This window comes from Mesoplodon bidens (assembly GCF_964165515.1).
Source record: "Mesoplodon bidens genome assembly, chromosome: X".
Classification (NCBI taxonomy): Eukaryota; Metazoa; Chordata; class Mammalia; order Artiodactyla; family Ziphiidae; genus Mesoplodon; species Mesoplodon bidens.
Window position 1 is genome coordinate 27,626,451 of NC_138163.1, and position 17,561 is coordinate 27,644,011.

General features: G+C 46.5%; 1 protein-coding gene across 1 annotated transcript; it reads left to right on the forward strand.

Annotated features, from left to right (window-relative positions):
* Positions 1–858: 858 nt before the first annotated feature.
* Positions 859–13,898, forward strand: IGSF1 (immunoglobulin superfamily member 1; the record flags this gene model as incomplete). The annotated part of the gene is made up of 18 exons (XM_081222402.1): positions 859–1,026; positions 1,560–1,885; positions 2,238–2,525; positions 4,442–4,726; positions 4,971–5,264; positions 5,737–6,015; positions 6,352–6,472; positions 8,363–8,433; positions 8,530–8,562; positions 8,949–9,239; positions 9,500–9,778; positions 10,382–10,669; positions 11,435–11,722; positions 11,914–12,201; positions 12,399–12,686; positions 12,806–13,084; positions 13,480–13,603; positions 13,763–13,898. The coding sequence occupies exons 1-18, from the start codon at positions 953–955 to the stop codon at positions 13,896–13,898; spliced, it is 4,032 nt and encodes a 1,343-aa protein (XP_081078528.1). The 5' UTR covers positions 859–952.
* Positions 13,899–17,561: the final 3,663 nt, after the last annotated feature.

The window sequence follows — 17,561 nt, forward strand, 5'->3', positions numbered from 1 at the left end:
CTACTTATGGACGTGTAGGGCCTGTGGTCAGTAGTGATTTTCAAGAAAATGAGAAGGCCTCGCTGAACTCAAATATCTTTGCCATATTCCCTGAAATTCAAACAATTCTTTTTTTTTTCCTTAGGGGCAATGAACAAGAATGCTTATAAATTATGGGCAGCCAATAAATCATTTGCATCTTATATCAATTAGCTCAAGTAATTTGATTCCCCAACACCTACTCAAGATGGAGGCTTTGAGATTTTGGGGGGTAAGAAATAAGAATGAAAGTAATATTAGATTTGAAGCATTCTGACATTCTGCATAAGGGGAGGCCTGGATGGGACGAGATGGTACGGGTGAGGTAGGGTGAGAAAGGGGGCAACGGCTGCCTCTGAAAGTTTAAATACTGGTTTTAGAGCATAAGCATTAGAGTTAAACATGGATCTGAATTTTGGCTCTGATATTTAATATCTTTTGACTTTGGGCAAATTATATCCTGTCTAAGCCTCAGTTTCCTAGCCAGCAAAATGGTGATGGTAGAAACGCTTCCTTTGCTAGGTTGTTGAAGTACTCAGACAAAAATATATATGTATGAGTAAAGGACCTGAAAAGGTGACTCTCTACACCTCCCATCTCCCTCATACCATGTGGCTTCTGCTGGCCTGGATTAGGCCTCTGGGCCTCTGAGATCCCATGGACAAACAGACATCTCAATAAATCTGACATGGTAGATACCAGCCAAGACCTTGGGTGGGAGAAGGGGGAAGTGAGGGAAAGGGACAAAGAGAAGAAGTAGCCAGTAACCCTGCATGCCAGTGAGGGAGTGGAAGGAAGGGAGGGATGTCAGGTGCAACTTACTGATCCAGACTAAACTTTCCGAAGCAGGATCAGTCCCCTGAGTAAAAACACTTCTGCTTTTAGATCTCACCACCTGGTGAGGGGCAAAGCCCTTCAAGACTCCAGAGGCTCCATGACCCTGGACAGGCCAGGGGAAGGGGCCACCATGCTGCGGACGTTCACTCTCTTACTCTTTTGCATTCGTGAGTACAAGGAAGTGGTGGCAGGGCAAGTGAACCTGTCATAGTTACCCCTATGGGGAGGGAATGGAGAATATTGAGGTTTGAGGGGGGGTGGGAACAATGAGGGGCTCTCCTTTACCATCATCTCTCTTTTCAGGGTTGAGTCTGGGTATGACACCAATAGGTAAGTGAGTCCTTCTACCTCAAGGACCTTCCTTCCTGAAGGCCACAAGACCTTGACCTGCTTCCATGGCCCTGGACATAACTGCCTTGAGATCCCAAAGGCAATTTCCAGATTGAGCTGGCTGGGAATCAGGACCTCTTACTTCATGACTTGGTTTCCCACAAAATAGTAAAGAACTTTGTCTCAGATGGAAAGGAAGCAAGACTTGCACTTCATTCCCCAACTCACTTGAATTCCTTAAACAAATATCTTGGGGTCCCTATCCCACCCCCCATAAAAGCATGCACTCCTGTCCCCAAGGGAAGACAAAAGGAGGAATCTGGGTGGGGGCTAATTTTAAGGGACATTGGAGGGGCATGTTATGGGAGGGAGAGGGTTGGACTGCTGACATCTTTGTTATCTTTGGGAATGACAGCAATGATGCAATCTCAACCAGAGCTGTGGATAGAGACCAACTACCCCCAGGCCCCTTGGGAGAACATCACACTTTGGTGCAAAAGCCCCTCTCGGATTTCAAGCAAGTTCCTGTTGCTGAAAGATAAGACACAGATGACCTGGATCCGCCCTTCCCACAAGACCTTCCAAGTTTCATTCCCCATTGGTGCCCTTACTCAGTCCAATACAGGTCTTTACAGGTGCTGCTACTGGAAGGAGACAGGCTGGTCAGAGCCCAGTAAAGTTTTAGAGTTGGAGGCACCAGGTAAGAAGACAGAGATAGATAATCAAGAAAAAACTCCAGCTCGTGGGACTCAAACTTGCCTTCCCAGAGCAGGGTTTAATTCATTCGTTTGCCTCAAATGCATGCATGTATAATGCATGCATTCCACAGTTAGTAAATAAGTGCCTAGTCTCTATAGATGCAGAGTGAGGACACAGACGCTGGAACAGATCTAGAGGGCAAGCTCTCAACATAGGGGATACCCTAGATGGGGAAAGAAGGGGTGACAAATAAGGGTCATACAGGGAAGACTCACTTAAGTAGAGAGCTCTGCTGCTCCCTGAGCAGCACTACCCTTGCTCTACCTGAATACCAGTTCATTCTCTCCTTCCAGGCCAGCTGCCCAAGCCCATCTTCTGGATCCAGGCTGAGACCTCCCCTCTTCCTGGATGTAATGTTAACATACTCTGCCATGGCTGGCTGCAGGATTTGGTATTCATGCTGTTCAAAGAGGGATATGCAGAACCCGTGGATTACCAAGTCCCAACGGGGACAGTGGCCATATTCTCCATTGCCAACATGACACCTGAGAGTGAAGGGGTTTACATCTGCCGCACTCATATCCAGATGCTCCCTACCCTGTGGTCAGAGCCCAGCAACCCCCTGAAGCTGATTGTGGCAGGTGGGTGTGGCTATGGCTGCTGGGGTCTGATGATCGTTGTCCCCGGGATCATGGTTGGATGAGCCAGGGTTTCTGACATTACTTTCCTTGCCCAGTTCTCTGCAAGGCCCATGAGCTACAGTCATTTGACATTTTACTGAGATGCAAATTAGAATCACACATGCTATGAGGCAAATGTTTGGGAGCCAATCACTTGGCTAGTGAGTGAGTCCAGCCAAATGTCCAGCAGCTTCAGCTCATCACAGCTTTGTTGTTCTCTACTTGTCGAAAATCATGCATTCATTCATTCATTAGGCTAATATTTATTGAGCACTTAATATGTGCCAGGCACTGCCACTGCAGCCTTGTAAACTGATTTTTTTTTAAATTTAAAGTATTTTTATTCTATTTCTGATTTTTATTTTTAAGTGTGGAAAATAGAATGAGTTGCTAGTGCTGGTGATAAAAATAAACCAAAAAATGACAAAGAAAGTGATAGTTCATATTTTAGAAATGACTTTATAAATTAATTTAGTCTTGTATATACAGATCCAGTAAGGCAGTACCAAGCTTTAAACACAGTAGAAGCCTCCCCCACAATGCCCAAACACTAGACACACACCCCACCCCCAACTCCCCCACCCCATGGCCCAGATGCTTCTAGACAGAATTGGCCACACTTGCTTTAGCTCTCTCATCAAGTTAAATAGGCTTGGGGAAAGCTGTGGTGCCACAGAAAGTACCTGGACTTAGAAGCAGTAATCCTAGTTTCTATCCTAGTTTCTCTGACACTGCCTCCCTGTGTGATATTGAGCAAGTTACTTCACCTCCATGCTTCGGTTTCCCCCACTCTAAAATGGAATAACAGTATCTATCCAATCTACTGTATGATGCCTCTCTGTGACTCAGTTTTCTCATTTGCAAAATTGGTATAATAATAATGCCTACCTCACAGGGTTGTTGTGAGGATTTGCCTAAATATAATATATGTACAGTGCCTGGCATATAAGTTCTCAATAAATGGTAGATATTAATTTTATTAGTATAGCTTTTTATTGAGGATCAAAGAACAAAAGCCTGTCTGTTTGAACTGCGTGTTATGGATGTTTGTTGTACAAATGTCTTTCCAGTGTAGATGCCACTAACACACACTTCTGCAGTTACCTGTTTGCTGGTGTCTCCCACTAGGCCATGAGCTTTTGGCTAACAGGGACTGTGTCTATCTTCTTTACTTGTATATTCCTAGACCTACACGATGCCTGACACATCCTAAATGCTTAATGAGCATGTGATAGAGCTGATCCTTCCAAGAATGGGTGGGTGGGCCTACCTGGGATTGGGATGGGTAAGAAGGAGTGGTTTGGGAGTGAGGTTTGCCCTCTATTTTGTAGTTTAATCTCTTTGGAGGAACAATACATGGAAATGAGGATGTGACCCCATTAACAGAGGTTTCTTTGGGTGGCAGACTTACTGGCCAATCCCTCCTTATTGGCTTCTTTCAATCCCCTGTGGGAAGTGTCCTCTGTGAGCTTAATGTGTTCAAAAGCCATCCTTAATACTGCAGTAGCATTCGTGCTTTATGAAGATGGAATAAAAGTCATTTTCAGGAGTTTGGTTTCTTGGGGGGTTTGAAGAACTACATTTGGCATTTCAGGGACCGAAAGATACAGGGAATTACAAATGTAGATATTCCACTGAGACACACCCTACACGTAGCTAGAGCTCAGTGGAGCTGATAGAGTCTGGTGAGAGGGAAGGGGCATAAGTGAACTTACCCTCGATTACCTCCTAGAAGAGGCAGAGATTCAAGGAAGGAAGAGGGAGCAGAGGGTAAACTTCAGCTATCACTTTCTATCTAAGGAAACTAGGAAAATTAAACCAGAATATAATAAGGAAGAATCATCCTACATCTAACTCAGGGTCTCTTCCCTTTCTAGGACTCTATCCCAAACCAACTCTGACAGCCTATCCTGGGCCCATCATGGCACCGGGAGAAAGCCTGAATCTCAGGTGCCAAGGGCCAATCTGTGGAATGACCTTTGCTTTAATAAGGCTTGAAGATTTGGAGAAGTCCTTTTACCGCAAGAGGCCATTAAAAAATGAGGCATATTTCTTCTTCCGGGCTTTGAACATCCACGATGCTGGACATTACCTCTGTTTTTACTATGATGGGTCATCCAGGGGTTCACTCCTTAGTGATATCCTGAAAATCTGGGTAACCGGTAAGAGAGGGGGATGCAATGGGACCTGCTGTAGGGACTAAGGGTGTACAAGTTGCTCAGGGCCTGCCGGAGAACCTAATCATGCAGCCAGGGCTAATGGTGGGGGAAGGAGCAGAATTTGTATAAGTGAGCTTAGGATGGGATTTGCCAAGGGAGGACTGACTGGAGGAAGAGAAAAAGAACCCTAAGTAGTGGGAGGGGTAAGTCAGACAGTTAGCCTTTTATATTTTGGGTCTTGTCCTAGACACTTTCCCCAAGACCTGGCTACTTGCTCAGCCCAGTCCTGTGGTCCAAATGGGTCAGAATGTGAGCCTGTGGTGTCGAGGGCCAGTGGATGGAGTGGAGCTTGCACTCTATAAGAAAGGAGAAGACAAAACACTTCAACTCTTGGATACCACCAGCATCAGTGATGATGAGTCATTCTTCCTCAACAATGTGACCTATAGTGGTGCTGGCATCTATAGCTGCCACTATCTCCTCTCCTGGAAGACCTCCATCAGGATGTCATCACACAACACCGTGGAGCTTGTGGTTGTAGGCAAGTGCTAACAACTATTGTTTGTTTTTATCATAATTACAGTGTTATAAGAAAGAGCTAGTGGCCCTGTACCCTCTTGGATTTATGAGCCAAAGAAAAACACACTAGGAGAGTGGTGTAGAATTTTCTCCAAAAACTTTAGGTACCTTCTCTCCCAGGGCTGATACTCAAGCCCTGTCAATCAGCATTGACAAGCTCCATCGTGACCCCTAGAAAAGTTATTTTCCTTAAGACCAGGGGAAACTTACAGGTATGGGTCTTTCTGATTGAAGCTAGGAACTTAGGAGTCTTTAGAGAATCAAGGAATGGGCCAAGGAGTTCTGATGCACAATCAAATTTTGAAGCCAGTGATCTAGTGGAAGTGAAAAAAAAAAGAGAAAACCAAATAAGGGACCTGAGAAACATTTGTTGAGGGAGGAGGCACTGAGTTCAAAGTCACTTGTTCTAACTCTGGTCTCTGGATTGGTTGCAGATAAGCCCCCCAAACCCTCCCTGTCAGCCTGGCCCAGCACCGTGTTCAAGCTAGGAAAGGCCATCACCCTTCAGTGCCGAGTACCTCAACCAGTACTTGAATTTTGTCTGGAATGGGAAGAAAGAGCAACATCCCCAAAATTCTCAGTGGATGGAGACTTCATCATCAGTAATGTTGAAGGGAAAGGCACGGGGACCTACAGTTGCAGCTATCGCATAGAGGCACATCCTAACATCTGGTCATATCGCAGTAAGCCTCTGAAACTGATGGGGCCAGCAGGTGAGAGGAACACTCTTCATACGGATGCCCCCTACGCAGCTTTGGCCATCATACCCCTGGGATCCCAGAGCAATGCCCAGAAGGATGTGGAAAGGGTAGTTGGGGGCTTGTAAGTCAGGGCCCTTGGGTTTGGGCATCTTTCCTCTGGAGTGGTCTCACAGTCACTCAAAGGCAGTGAGCAGGATACTTTCAAGGGTCCTATTCTTCATGAAAATAAGGCCACTTTTGTCTCAACTTCCCTTCACCTGCAGTAACCAGATCCCCCTCCCCCCATGAATGTATTCAACTGTCCCTGTCCCCATCAAGGTCCCTGCTTTTGGTCTTCTCTGGCCACAGGCTTTCTCACCTGGAATTACATTCTGAATGAGGCTATCAGGTTGTCCCTAATCATGCAGCTTGTTGCCTTGCTGTTGTTAGAGCTGTGGATAAGGTGGAAGTGTCGGAGACTCAGAATCAGGTAACTGTCTTGTCCCAACTCCCTGTTCCTCAATCTAGCTGAGTTCAGGCTCCCCAGAGATTCAGGAATTGGTCATACTCCAGTTGAGACAAGCCACAGGGCGGCACCCTTTGTATCCTCTACCTTCTGGGCTTAAGATATAAGACTTTCTCATTCCAGCAGTTTCTCTTTCACCTCACAGAGGGGTCAGCACCCAAGCCAGAGGGTGGAGAAATGCATATTTCCCAGAGCCTGGAGAAGTAATCAGAACCTCATTCACTGATTCCCCCAGGAGGGTGCCCAAATCTCCCTCCCAAGCCACCCTGCCTCTCAGAGATGATTGATGTCTTCCACATTAACTTCAATTGAACGTTTTTTGTAAGAAGCCATGCTATCCTGTCTCCCAGGATGTTATCCAACTCCCATCCCAACTTTTCACCCTTACCCCTAGCTCTCAAGGGCTAGCAAGCCTTGTAGTCCATCCTAGCTGCTATGGAAACCAGTCTCTCTGCCACTCTGGCCCCCAACCACTGTGCAGTGTTCTGAGAATATAGCCTTAGCCTGGGTGGGCATCTGATGAGGGAATGGATTTGGCCAGGGAATCAGACTGCTTCCTCTGACCCATAAAATGTCAAGCCAAACAGGTTCTCCTGCCATTTACTTTTATCCTTTTGTGTCCCCTGGGTCATCTCCATCTCTCCCTGATCCTTACGGCCTTGTGCTCAGGCTATTCTGCCTGAAAATGAGAAGAGAAATGACAGCTCCTAGCTTGGTGGGGCCTCTGTTCCCAAATGCCTTGCTTACTTTCCCCCACCTTGTGATCCTGGCTGTACCCCTCCCCCACCATGATCACAGGACTTCGTGTGCCTGGGAGTATTCAGTATACAATGGATGATGACTATGACTGTGTGTGCCTGTGTTTCCCCCTGGGATCTGAGGGACAGAGTGCTGGGTAATGAGAAGGGAGCCACCTAAACTTTCTGCAAAACCACTACCCTTTGAGCTTTCAAAAAGTTTCAATGGGGGTCAAGTCCTAGTTCTCCACAGAACCTATCCTGAGTTCCACATACACCGGGGTAACCTTCAAGCCAGGGGTTAGAAAAAATGTAGCTTCAAGTGCCCCACCTCAGCCCAGGACCACTGCATCAAAGAATGAATTCAGAAACCAGATTTCAGAGAATGCAGCTTGAAAAGCATGTTTTCCTGACCAGGAAGGAGGGTCAGTGTTTTCTAAGTAAAAAATGTCAAATGAATTTTGGCTTAGTATAATCTAATTCTACAGGACCCATAACCTAAACATGCTGCACATTTCTAGTCATAATCTGGGTGGGGGTAGAGAGATCCCACTCTCTGACAAGCTTAGCTCAGCACTGACAATCCTCTGGTAATTCACTGTTGCTGCCTAGGCAACCCTTCCATAACAAAGGCAGGTGAGGCAGGTCGGTCGGAGGACCAATACTGCCATAATAAAAACTGCTTCCCAACTTAAACTTGATGACTGAGAAACACCCAAGATTTCTCCCTCCACCCCCACACCCACCACCCAGAGCTGCCGATCACACTGAGCTCCAGGGGTTCTGAGAGCTGGAGTTACAAAGGCATTTTCCCATCTGACATCTCAATTCCAGCAACAGCCTAATCAGGGGCCTTGGGGACCTGACATTTGATATCGTCTGGGGATGGGGGAGGGGGCGGGGGGGCACGTGGGTCATGAAAGAGCAAGAGGTTTGTAGGTGGTGAGGCCTCAAAAAGAAAAGTCATCCATGTCAGAAAAGATTATATCCCATTATCCTGGCCATATCCAATCCCTATTGGGTGGTGAGTAAGCCAATGACATAAATTGCCGCCCCCTTCTCTCCGCCCTCCCCTTAATCCCAGCAACTCCTCTCATCTCTTTTCTGGTCTTGCTAGAGAAGCCTGGTTGCTGGGAACAGCTCAAGGGGTCACCATGCTCTTCATACTCACAGCTCTTCTCTGCTGTGGTGAGTACAAGGGGGTGGGGAAGGGGCCTGGGCAGAAGGCCGGGGTGAAGTCCCGTGGGGGAGGGGACAAAGCCCTGGCAGCAATTTCTTTTGCAGGACTGTGCAATGGGGTATTGACAGAAGAGACTGGTGAGTTTTTCCTGCTCCAGACTGGGACATTCCTCCCTGGAGATCCGAAATAACTACAAAGTGTCAGTGTCAGTGGCCAGGGAGTGACTGGTTGGGAGGGAAGGACAGCCAGGAAGGGGCACTTGCTAAAGCTGCTGGCAAAACTCAGCCTCCAACTCTGCTTCTCTGCCTGCAAAATTTCCCCCAAGCTTCTGCATTTTTCTGAGCCTCAGCTGAGACATCAGCTTCCCCTTTCCCCAGCACCTGCGGAGAGAAGGAGAGAGTTTGGATTGAGGTTGAAAGGGGAGGTGGGCAATGTGATCTGGGGAGGGTGTTCAAGGGCAAGGAAAAGGGGAGGGGGAGGGGGAGGGGAGGGAGGATGGCTTCACTAACTCTGCTGTTTCTAGAAATAATCATGCCAACCCCAAAGCCTGAGCTGTGGGCAGAGACCAACTTCCCTCTGGCCCCGTGGAAGAACTTAACCCTCTGGTGCAGAAGCCCTTCTGGCTCAACTAAGGAATTTGTATTGCTGAAGGACGGGACCGGGTGGATTGCAACTCGCCCGGCCTCAGAGCAGGTCCGGGCTGCCTTCCCCCTTGGAGCCCTGACCCAGAGCCACACCGGGAGTTACCACTGCCATTCGTGGGAGGAGATGGCTGTGTCAGAGCCCAGTGAGGCCCTTGAGCTGGTGGGGACAGGTAAGAAAAGGCAGAGGGTCCTCACGGAGTGATCCCCAGTGCCCCTGGGACTCCAGCACTGTTCCTAGGGATGGGGAATGCTCAGAGACCCAGAGCCCAAGGGGCTTCTGCTGCCTGTAGGAGAGGAGGGGCACTGAAATGGGGGGAGGGGTGGGGAACAGAGTTATGAGAAGACTGACAGGAAGAGGCAAAGGCCAGTCCAGGATGGATTTCTATTGTGCTGACAAAGTGACTCCGAGTGTCCCCGTTTTGTTTTCCAGACATCCTCCCCAAACCTGTCATTTCTGCTTCCCCCCCAGTTCGGGGCCAGGAACTGCAAATCCGGTGCAAAGGATGGCTGGCAGGCATGGGGTTTGCTCTGTATAAGGAGGGAGTGCAGGAACCTGTCCAGCAACTTGGTGCCCTTGGGAGAGAAGCCTTCTTTACAATCCAAAGAATGGAGGATAAAGATGAAGGCAATTATAGCTGCCGCACTCACACTGAAAAGCACCCCTTCAAGTGGTCTGAGCCCAGTGAGCCCCTGGAGCTTGTCATAAAAGGTAGAGCTGAAAGGGGTGTGTGAGAGAGGAGTGGGGAAGCGAAGCTCTGGGTCAGACACTCCTCTCCTCACAGCAAACTTTGCTGCTGGTCCTAGGAGCCTGTGTCCAATCTTAGAGCCAGGCAGGCGTGGCGCTGGGAGTGCCAGGGCCTCTGGCTGCACGATATTAATAGCCATAATCGTTATTAATAGCTGGGGTTTGTAGAGGGTGATTTAATTTTTCTAATTATTTTCATATCAATTATCTCATTTAGCTATAGAGCAAATATTCAAAGGAGGTGGATCAGGTACCATTTCCCCTTCTTTTCCAAATGGGCAAACTGAGGCTCGGAATCAGCAGAGCTCCAGTGACAATTCACTCTTTTAGCTAGCTTCCATTCTGCTGACAGCGAGGATTCGGCTGGAGGAGGTGAGGGGTGGGGCGAGGGGTCCCTGTGAAAAGTTCATCTGCAAAGTGGTTTTGCCTTGACTTTTAAATGCACCTTCTTCTGAATGAGACACTATAGGAAACAAAGTAGCTTTCTGGAACCAATATTTGCTATATTAGCAATCTTTCTTTTCTCTTAATTTGGTTTTGTATTGTGTTTGGTTTTTTGCCTTCTAGAAATGTACCCCAAGCCCTTATTCAAGACATGGGCCAGTCCTGTGGTCACTCCTGGTGCCCGAGTGACTTTCAATTGCTCCACCCCCCACCAGCAAATGAGCTTTATTCTTTACAAAGATGGAAGTGAAATAGCGTCCAGTGACAGGTCTTGGGCGAGTCCGGGAGCCAGTGCAGCCCACTTTCTGATCATTTCGGTGGGCATTGGTGATGGAGGGAATTACAGCTGCCGCTATTATGACTTTGCTATCTGGTCTGAGCCCAGTGACCCTGTGGAGCTCGTGGTGACAGGTCAGGAGTGGGGAAATGCAGGTGGAGGTGGTACTGACTCTGGGACAGTGGGCGGGAGGGCTGTCAGTGGGAGAGGAAGAAGTGCTCCTTCTAAAAGTCACCAAGAATGTGCTTAGGACAGTGCCTGGCACATGGTAAACAGTCCATGTAAGGCAGCTGCTTATATGATCACTAATACAGGAAGATGAGAAAGAGGAGAAGAGGGAGGAAAATAATTCACTTCTGGGGAAAGAAATGAGGCAGATGGGGGTGTTTCACATGTTGCCCTATTTCTGAAATCTTTTTGTGGCTTGGCCTTGAGCTTTAGGCCCAATGTCCACTTTTTCTTTAGCTGGGCTGTCAGAGATTGGTGGGCTGGATGGCCCTCAGAGAAAGGGCGAAGACCTTGAAATGTCAACTGCATATTATGCAGCCATTACAAATGATAGTTTTCAAAGGCTGTTTAACGTCATGGGAAAATATTTACAATATAAAGTGAAAACTATTAAACTACACAATTTTGCATATAGTAGGCCCAATTATGCAAATAGTTATAGCTACAATGACATGGCCATGTACAAAAAAATAAATGGGAAATAAATACATAAAAATGTAGAACGAATGGTTATCTTTGAGTGGTAGAATTGTATTTTCTTCCTAGGGTTTTTTCTGTATTTTCTAATTTTCTACAATAAGCATATATTGTTTCTTCTAATAACACTAAAGAAACAATGCTCAGAATGTCGGGGGCAGGATTCTCTCATGTTGTGATCTCTTTAATTTCAGAATTCTACCCCAAACCCACTCTCCTGGCACAGCCGGGTCCTGTGGTGCTTCCTGGGAAGAATGTGACCTTGCGCTGCCAAGGGGCTTTCCAGGGCATGAGGTTTGCCCTCTTGCAGGAGGGAACCCAGGTTCCCTTACAGTTTCAGAGTGCATCAGGGAACGTGGCTGACTTCCTCCTCTACACTGTTGGAGCAGACGACTCTGGGAACTATAGCTGTGTCTACTATGAGACCACTATGTCAAACAGGGGATCATATCTCAGCAAGCCTCTTATGATCTGGGTGACTGGTAAGGACAGACAAGACATGGGACTGGGACAGAGACAACTGGAATAGGGGTTAGAGAGGGTGATCCCTCTTGGAAGGCTAGGCTTGGCCATGGAGGGGAACGGTTGTGTCTGGAAGGAGAAAAATAAAGGGTTAATTCAGCGAGTGATAAGTTTGCATACTAACCGCTTTCCATCTTTGGTCTCTTCCTAGACACATTCCCCAAGCCATGGTTGTTTGCTGAGCCCAGTTCTGTGGTTCCCATGGGGCAGAATGTTACTCTCTGGTGCCAAGGGCCAGTCCATGGAGTGGGGTACATTCTACACAAAGAAATAGAAGCCACTTCAGTGCAGCTCTGGGGATCCATCAGTATTGATGGGGCATTCCCCATCACCAATATATCTGGTGCTAACATAGGTCGTTACAGCTGCTGCTACCATCCTGACTGGACCAGCCCTATCAAGATACAGCCTAGCAACACCCTGGAACTCATAGTCACAGGTAAGGGGAAGATGCTCTGGAGTGGGCAGGGGAGTATAGAAAAGAGTGAGTAAGCTGTCAGATGGTTCATGGGAAACGGTAAATGGTTTTCCAAGAGCTCAAGGAGAGGCAAGCAGTAGTCTCTCCTCTTTATTGAGACTCCAGTGATGCCCTGGAAAGTGGCCACCTCTCTATGACCAAGAGTCAATTTCTTCTAGGTTTGCTCCCCAAACCCAGCCTATTAGCCCAGCCTGGTCCCATGGTGGCCCCTGGAGAAAACATGACTCTTCAATGTCAAGGGGAACTGCCAGACTCAACGTTTGTCTTATTGAAGAAGGGTACTCAAGAGCCCTTAAGGCAACAGAGGCCAAGAGGGTACAGGGCTGACTTCTGGATGCCAGCAGTGAGCAGTGAAGATTCTGGGATGTATAGCTGTGTTTATTATTTGGATTCTGCTCCCTTTGCAGCTTCTAATCACAGTGACTCCCTGGAGATCTGGGTGACTGGTAAGGTCTTGGAGATTTCCGTAAGAGTCTAGATTTTGTAGTTTCTTAGTAGTTAGCCCTAAGGGGGTACAGGGCTGGGTTCAAGGCCATTTCTAACTCTGTGTCCTGGTTGGTTGCAGATAAGCCCCCTAAACCCTCCCTGTCAGCCTGGCCCAGCACTGTGTTCAAGCTAGGAAAGGATATCACCCTTCAGTGCAGAGGACCCCTGCCAGGTGTGGAGTTTGTCCTGGAACATGATGGAGAAGAAGCACCTCAGCAGTTTTCAGAGGATGGAGACTTTGTCATCAACAACGTAGAAGGAAAGGGCATTGGAAACTATAGCTGCAGCTACCGTCTGCAGGCCTACCCTGATATCTGGTCAGAGCCTAGTGATCCCCTGGAGCTGGTGGGGGCAGCAGGTGAGATGATAATCCCTCCATGGTTCTGGCATGACATACGTGGGATCCCAGAGATAGTCTCCATGAAGACAGGCCAAACATGGAGGGGGAGGGGTTTGGAGTCAGAGACCTCAAGTGTGGTCATTTTTCTTTCTCCTAGGGTTGGTAAGGAGGTGGAACCTCAGATTCACTCAAAGATAGTGAGAAGGATACTCTCAAGGCCTCTTCCACCCCCCAAAAGGAGGGCTGCTTCTGCCTCAGCATAAGCACTGCCTCTGACCACCCCATCTGCAGTCTCAACATATGGTTCCTGAGTGAACCCCGGAGGAGGGCAGATGAGGGGGCAACAAGAGATCCAGGGGAACATACATGCACTGATCTCTATGGCCTTGGTTTCTGCTCTTTTATCACCACAGGGCCTGCTGCTCAGGAGTGCACTCTGGGGAACATTGTCCGAAGTACCCTGATCGTGGTGGTGGTTGTAGCTTTGGGGGTGGTGCTAGCCATAGAGTGGAAGAAGTGGCCTCGACTCCGAACCAGGTAATTGCCTTATGTCAGCCTCCTTCTGTGAACCCAGGGGCTTCTGTTAAAACAATGGTCAATACGCTCCTCTAGAATCTGAGTCCCACAATGCAACCTGTTTTCAGGTTGATGGCTCTGGATCGATCCTCCCTTAGTGATGTCTTTTTCTCTACACAGAGGCTCAGAGACAGATGGAAGAGACCAGACCATAGCCTTGGAAGAGTGTAACCAAGAAGGAGACCTGAGCACCAATACCAACTCTCCCTCATCAATCTCTCAGGGAACCTCAGTGGAACTGCCAGTCCCAGTATAATAATCTCCTCCTTGGCAAGAGCTTTCCTCTCCTCTTTTTTATCCTCAGAGACCTGCAAATCTGACTGGTTTCCCTGGGAGTCCACCCCATCTACTGTTCCTTGGCCACTAATCGCCTGAGATAGGTCAAGGGGATTTTAGGAGTTGAGAGCCCTACCAGGGTGAGATGTTTCCTGAAGAGAGATTCCCTGCCCTCGTAACTCCTCACTGTACTGATTTACTGGTGCATGAAATTCTATTAAAAATATATTCTTCTGAATAAAGAGAGTATTCACTATTTAACTGCAAAAACTATGGCAGTGGTTTTCCATTGGTTTGTTGTCCGCTTAACACTTCGCAAAAATGGTGTATTGGAGCAGATCTCCACGGCAGGATAAGAGAGCACAGCGCTGCTAGTACAGAGAAAGGAGCTCAAGGATGGGGTTGGGGAGGAGGGAAGGCTCCAAAATGTCCATTTTGGTTTGAGACATGGTAATTGAACAGAATGTCCCATCATCCTTCCATTTCACTTTTGAATGAATGGAAGAATGAATGAATGGCAATATTCTCTCCAAGTTGAGCCTGAGGAGGGCAAACACTGAAGTTACATACTTTCTACTGTGTTACTTCTAGGTCTGTAGTACACCTGCTTTCCAATGTTAGGATTAGTCCACTACAGAACTTTGAAATTGGCAAAGTGTGCTTTGTGGCCCTTACCTAACAACCACAGGTGTACATTAATTCACTCTTAGGTGTGAAAGGTTGATAAAAGCTGAATATTTTGCCCCTCCCTAAAGAAAGCCCTGTTTTCTCTGGTGGTGGGATCTCAAAGAGTGAGTAAGCAAGTGAGGTGATTGGTTTAGAGCACGAGACCTCCCAGTGTCCTGTCCCAGTGTTCCTTCCCAGTATTCCAAATGGAGGCTGGCTCACATTCTGAGCCCCTGATCTCTTTCCTTGGATCAGCATGCAACTTGCCGCATGGGTGAGAATCCAGTACACATTAGGAGGGTTGTATTGGGGAAGGGGGCTTACCTAATTCCTTAAACCTGTTCAAGGCCTCAGAAGAATTGACCTATGGGTCCTAGAGGAGGTCACAACCCCTTCACATCTGACCCTAAATTTCCTTACCTCCCAACACTGTTTAATTCTAAGCTATCACTGTTCAATAGAGCAATGTACAAGGGTGCTGCACACAGTGAGTTATTTATCCTTGGTTACGATAAAATTTAGAAAACAACTCCCATATTCTTATATCAGGAAGCTTATTTACCCAGCAACTTAATGAAAAAAATGCATCACATTTCCCTTAATCCTTACAGAATGAAACACTCTTGAGTACTATAGACTAATTTGTATTAAGCTCTTTGGAATGTAGAAGTACAAAGTCTCACACTGATTTCCATTTGATGAGATTCTATTAGTCGCATATACTAATTTCTTATAGTGTTTCTAAAAATTCTTTTCAAAAATGCTTTTACATTTGAATTTAGGAAAACGTAATTGTTGCTTTCTGCCGAACACCACTAGCTGCCTTCAAACTCTCCATCCCTAACCCTCAATCAAGCTGTACATTTTGAACCCTGGAGGGAGGCCTGTTTTTGGTCGTTGGTTTTAGGATAGAAGTCCTTTGATCAGGTCTGATTTTGTTTTCCAATCATTGGATATTCCAACCTGTATTGTCAACCCTAGTGGTAGGGCTGTGCAAGTTAACAAATGATCACTTGATTGCTTTAGCTATTCAGGGAAAGAGAGATGGGAAGAAAAGAGCAGAGGGCCAAGGACTGAAATTTACAGAAACCTCTGCGTTAGAAAAGCAGGATGAAGACGAAGCAAAAATGATAGAAAAAGACTTGTGAAATCCAGACATTGAACCTGGGGTCTCCAGTATCAAAAAGAGTCAAACAGAGATACCTGTGCAATAAGAGAAAATTCTGATAAATCTTTAAATGAGAAACAAGTAGTGAGAAATATTGTGACACTGGACTGTTAGTTGGTTTTCTAAAAGCATTCACATATACCATTCTTACACTTAGAGAACCAAGTTCTACATGATTTAGAAGAGAAAAAAAAATAGTTGTCAATTAACTGTGAAATACTTAAAGAGTGGCTTTGGGATTTAACTTTCCTACTCACTGTCAGAGCTATTTCAATGAATTAAATATCTATTTATAATGCAAACGTAGCTTGTTGCTGACAGTGCTCCACATGGTATGTTTTTTTAACCTGGTTGCCATGGGAATCAGTCCCTTTACCCCTGGCTGGCCTCTAATCAGCTCAGCATCAAGTAATTTCTGGGAAATGGAATCTCAATTAGGGTGGAATGGACCTTTGAGAGGAGAATTTGTCTCTGGGACTCCAGAAACAAAGGCCAAAAATCCTCTCCTCAGTTCTAAAAAACAAATGTAAATTACCCTCTACCCGTGGGCCACATCGTTGTCCTCAGCATCTTAGAGCTACAAAGATTGTCAAGGTGGTGTGGTCCAGTCCCCAACCCAGTACAGAATCTCCTTCATAGCAAAGCTGACAGGTAGTACACAGCCTCTTTCTGTACACCTCCAGCGATGGGGAGCTCACCACTCCATGAGACAACCTGAGAATTTCAGATTGCTTGATTGATCTCATATCTGCCTGTGTATATTCCCTTCATACTCACTGGCTCTAGTTCTGACCCAAGTTGCAACCTAGATGCAATCTACTTCTTACACATAATAGTCTTACAACATTTGGAAGGTATGAGTTGTCTTACTTGAGTCCAGAATATCTCACTCAGTGTTGCTTCCAAGGTTTGGCCAACACTCGTTTGCAAATGTATCTCTCTGTAGTTAACTCTCAATTATCCAGGTTTCGGAGAGGGCAGAGTTCATGCCTACCCGACTCCTGCCAGATTCAACCAGAACAGCTTTTTTATATAGTTTATATACCCGTTCATTATATAGACTATTAAGCAATGATGAAAGATGTGATGAAAAATAAAGCCGAGAAAGGAGATACAGACGTGTGTGTTTCGTGGGGAGATTGTTGCAATTTAAAAAGGGTGACTAAGAATACCTCACTGAGAATGTAACATTTGACTTATGATTAAAGGATATGAAGGAGTAAGCCATGCAGATATCTAGGCAAAGTGGGTTCTGGTCAGAGAAAACAGGAAGTACAAGAGCCCTGAGACAAAAGAATGCCTGTCTGGTTCGAGAAACCGTGACTAGACTACAGTGGCTGGAGCAGTGTAGGCAAGGGGGAAAGTAGGAGATAAGGTCAAAGAAGTAATGGGAACCAGGGCAAGCAAGACCTTTGCAGATCTTTGTAAGGGCTTTGACTTAACTCTGAATGAACTAGGAAGCCACTGGAGTGACATGATTAGACTTACATTTAAATAGGACCATCCTGTCTTCTGTGTAGAGAATAGGCTGAGGGGCCAGGGTGGAAGCAGAGATATCTACAAGGAGACTACTACAATAATGAGGCAAGAGATGGTAGGTTAGGTCAGCACAGTAGTAGACAGGTGATGAGAAATGGTTGGATTATTGATATCATCTGAGGAAAGAGCCAACAGGATTTGCTGACAGATTGCTTGTGGGGTGTGTTCTATAAACATTCTCATTAGAAGAAAAAACTGTTTCAAATATTGCCTTAGTGCTTCCTTCCCTGGGTTATTTTAATCTCATCCTCAAGAAAGGGTTTTCCATTG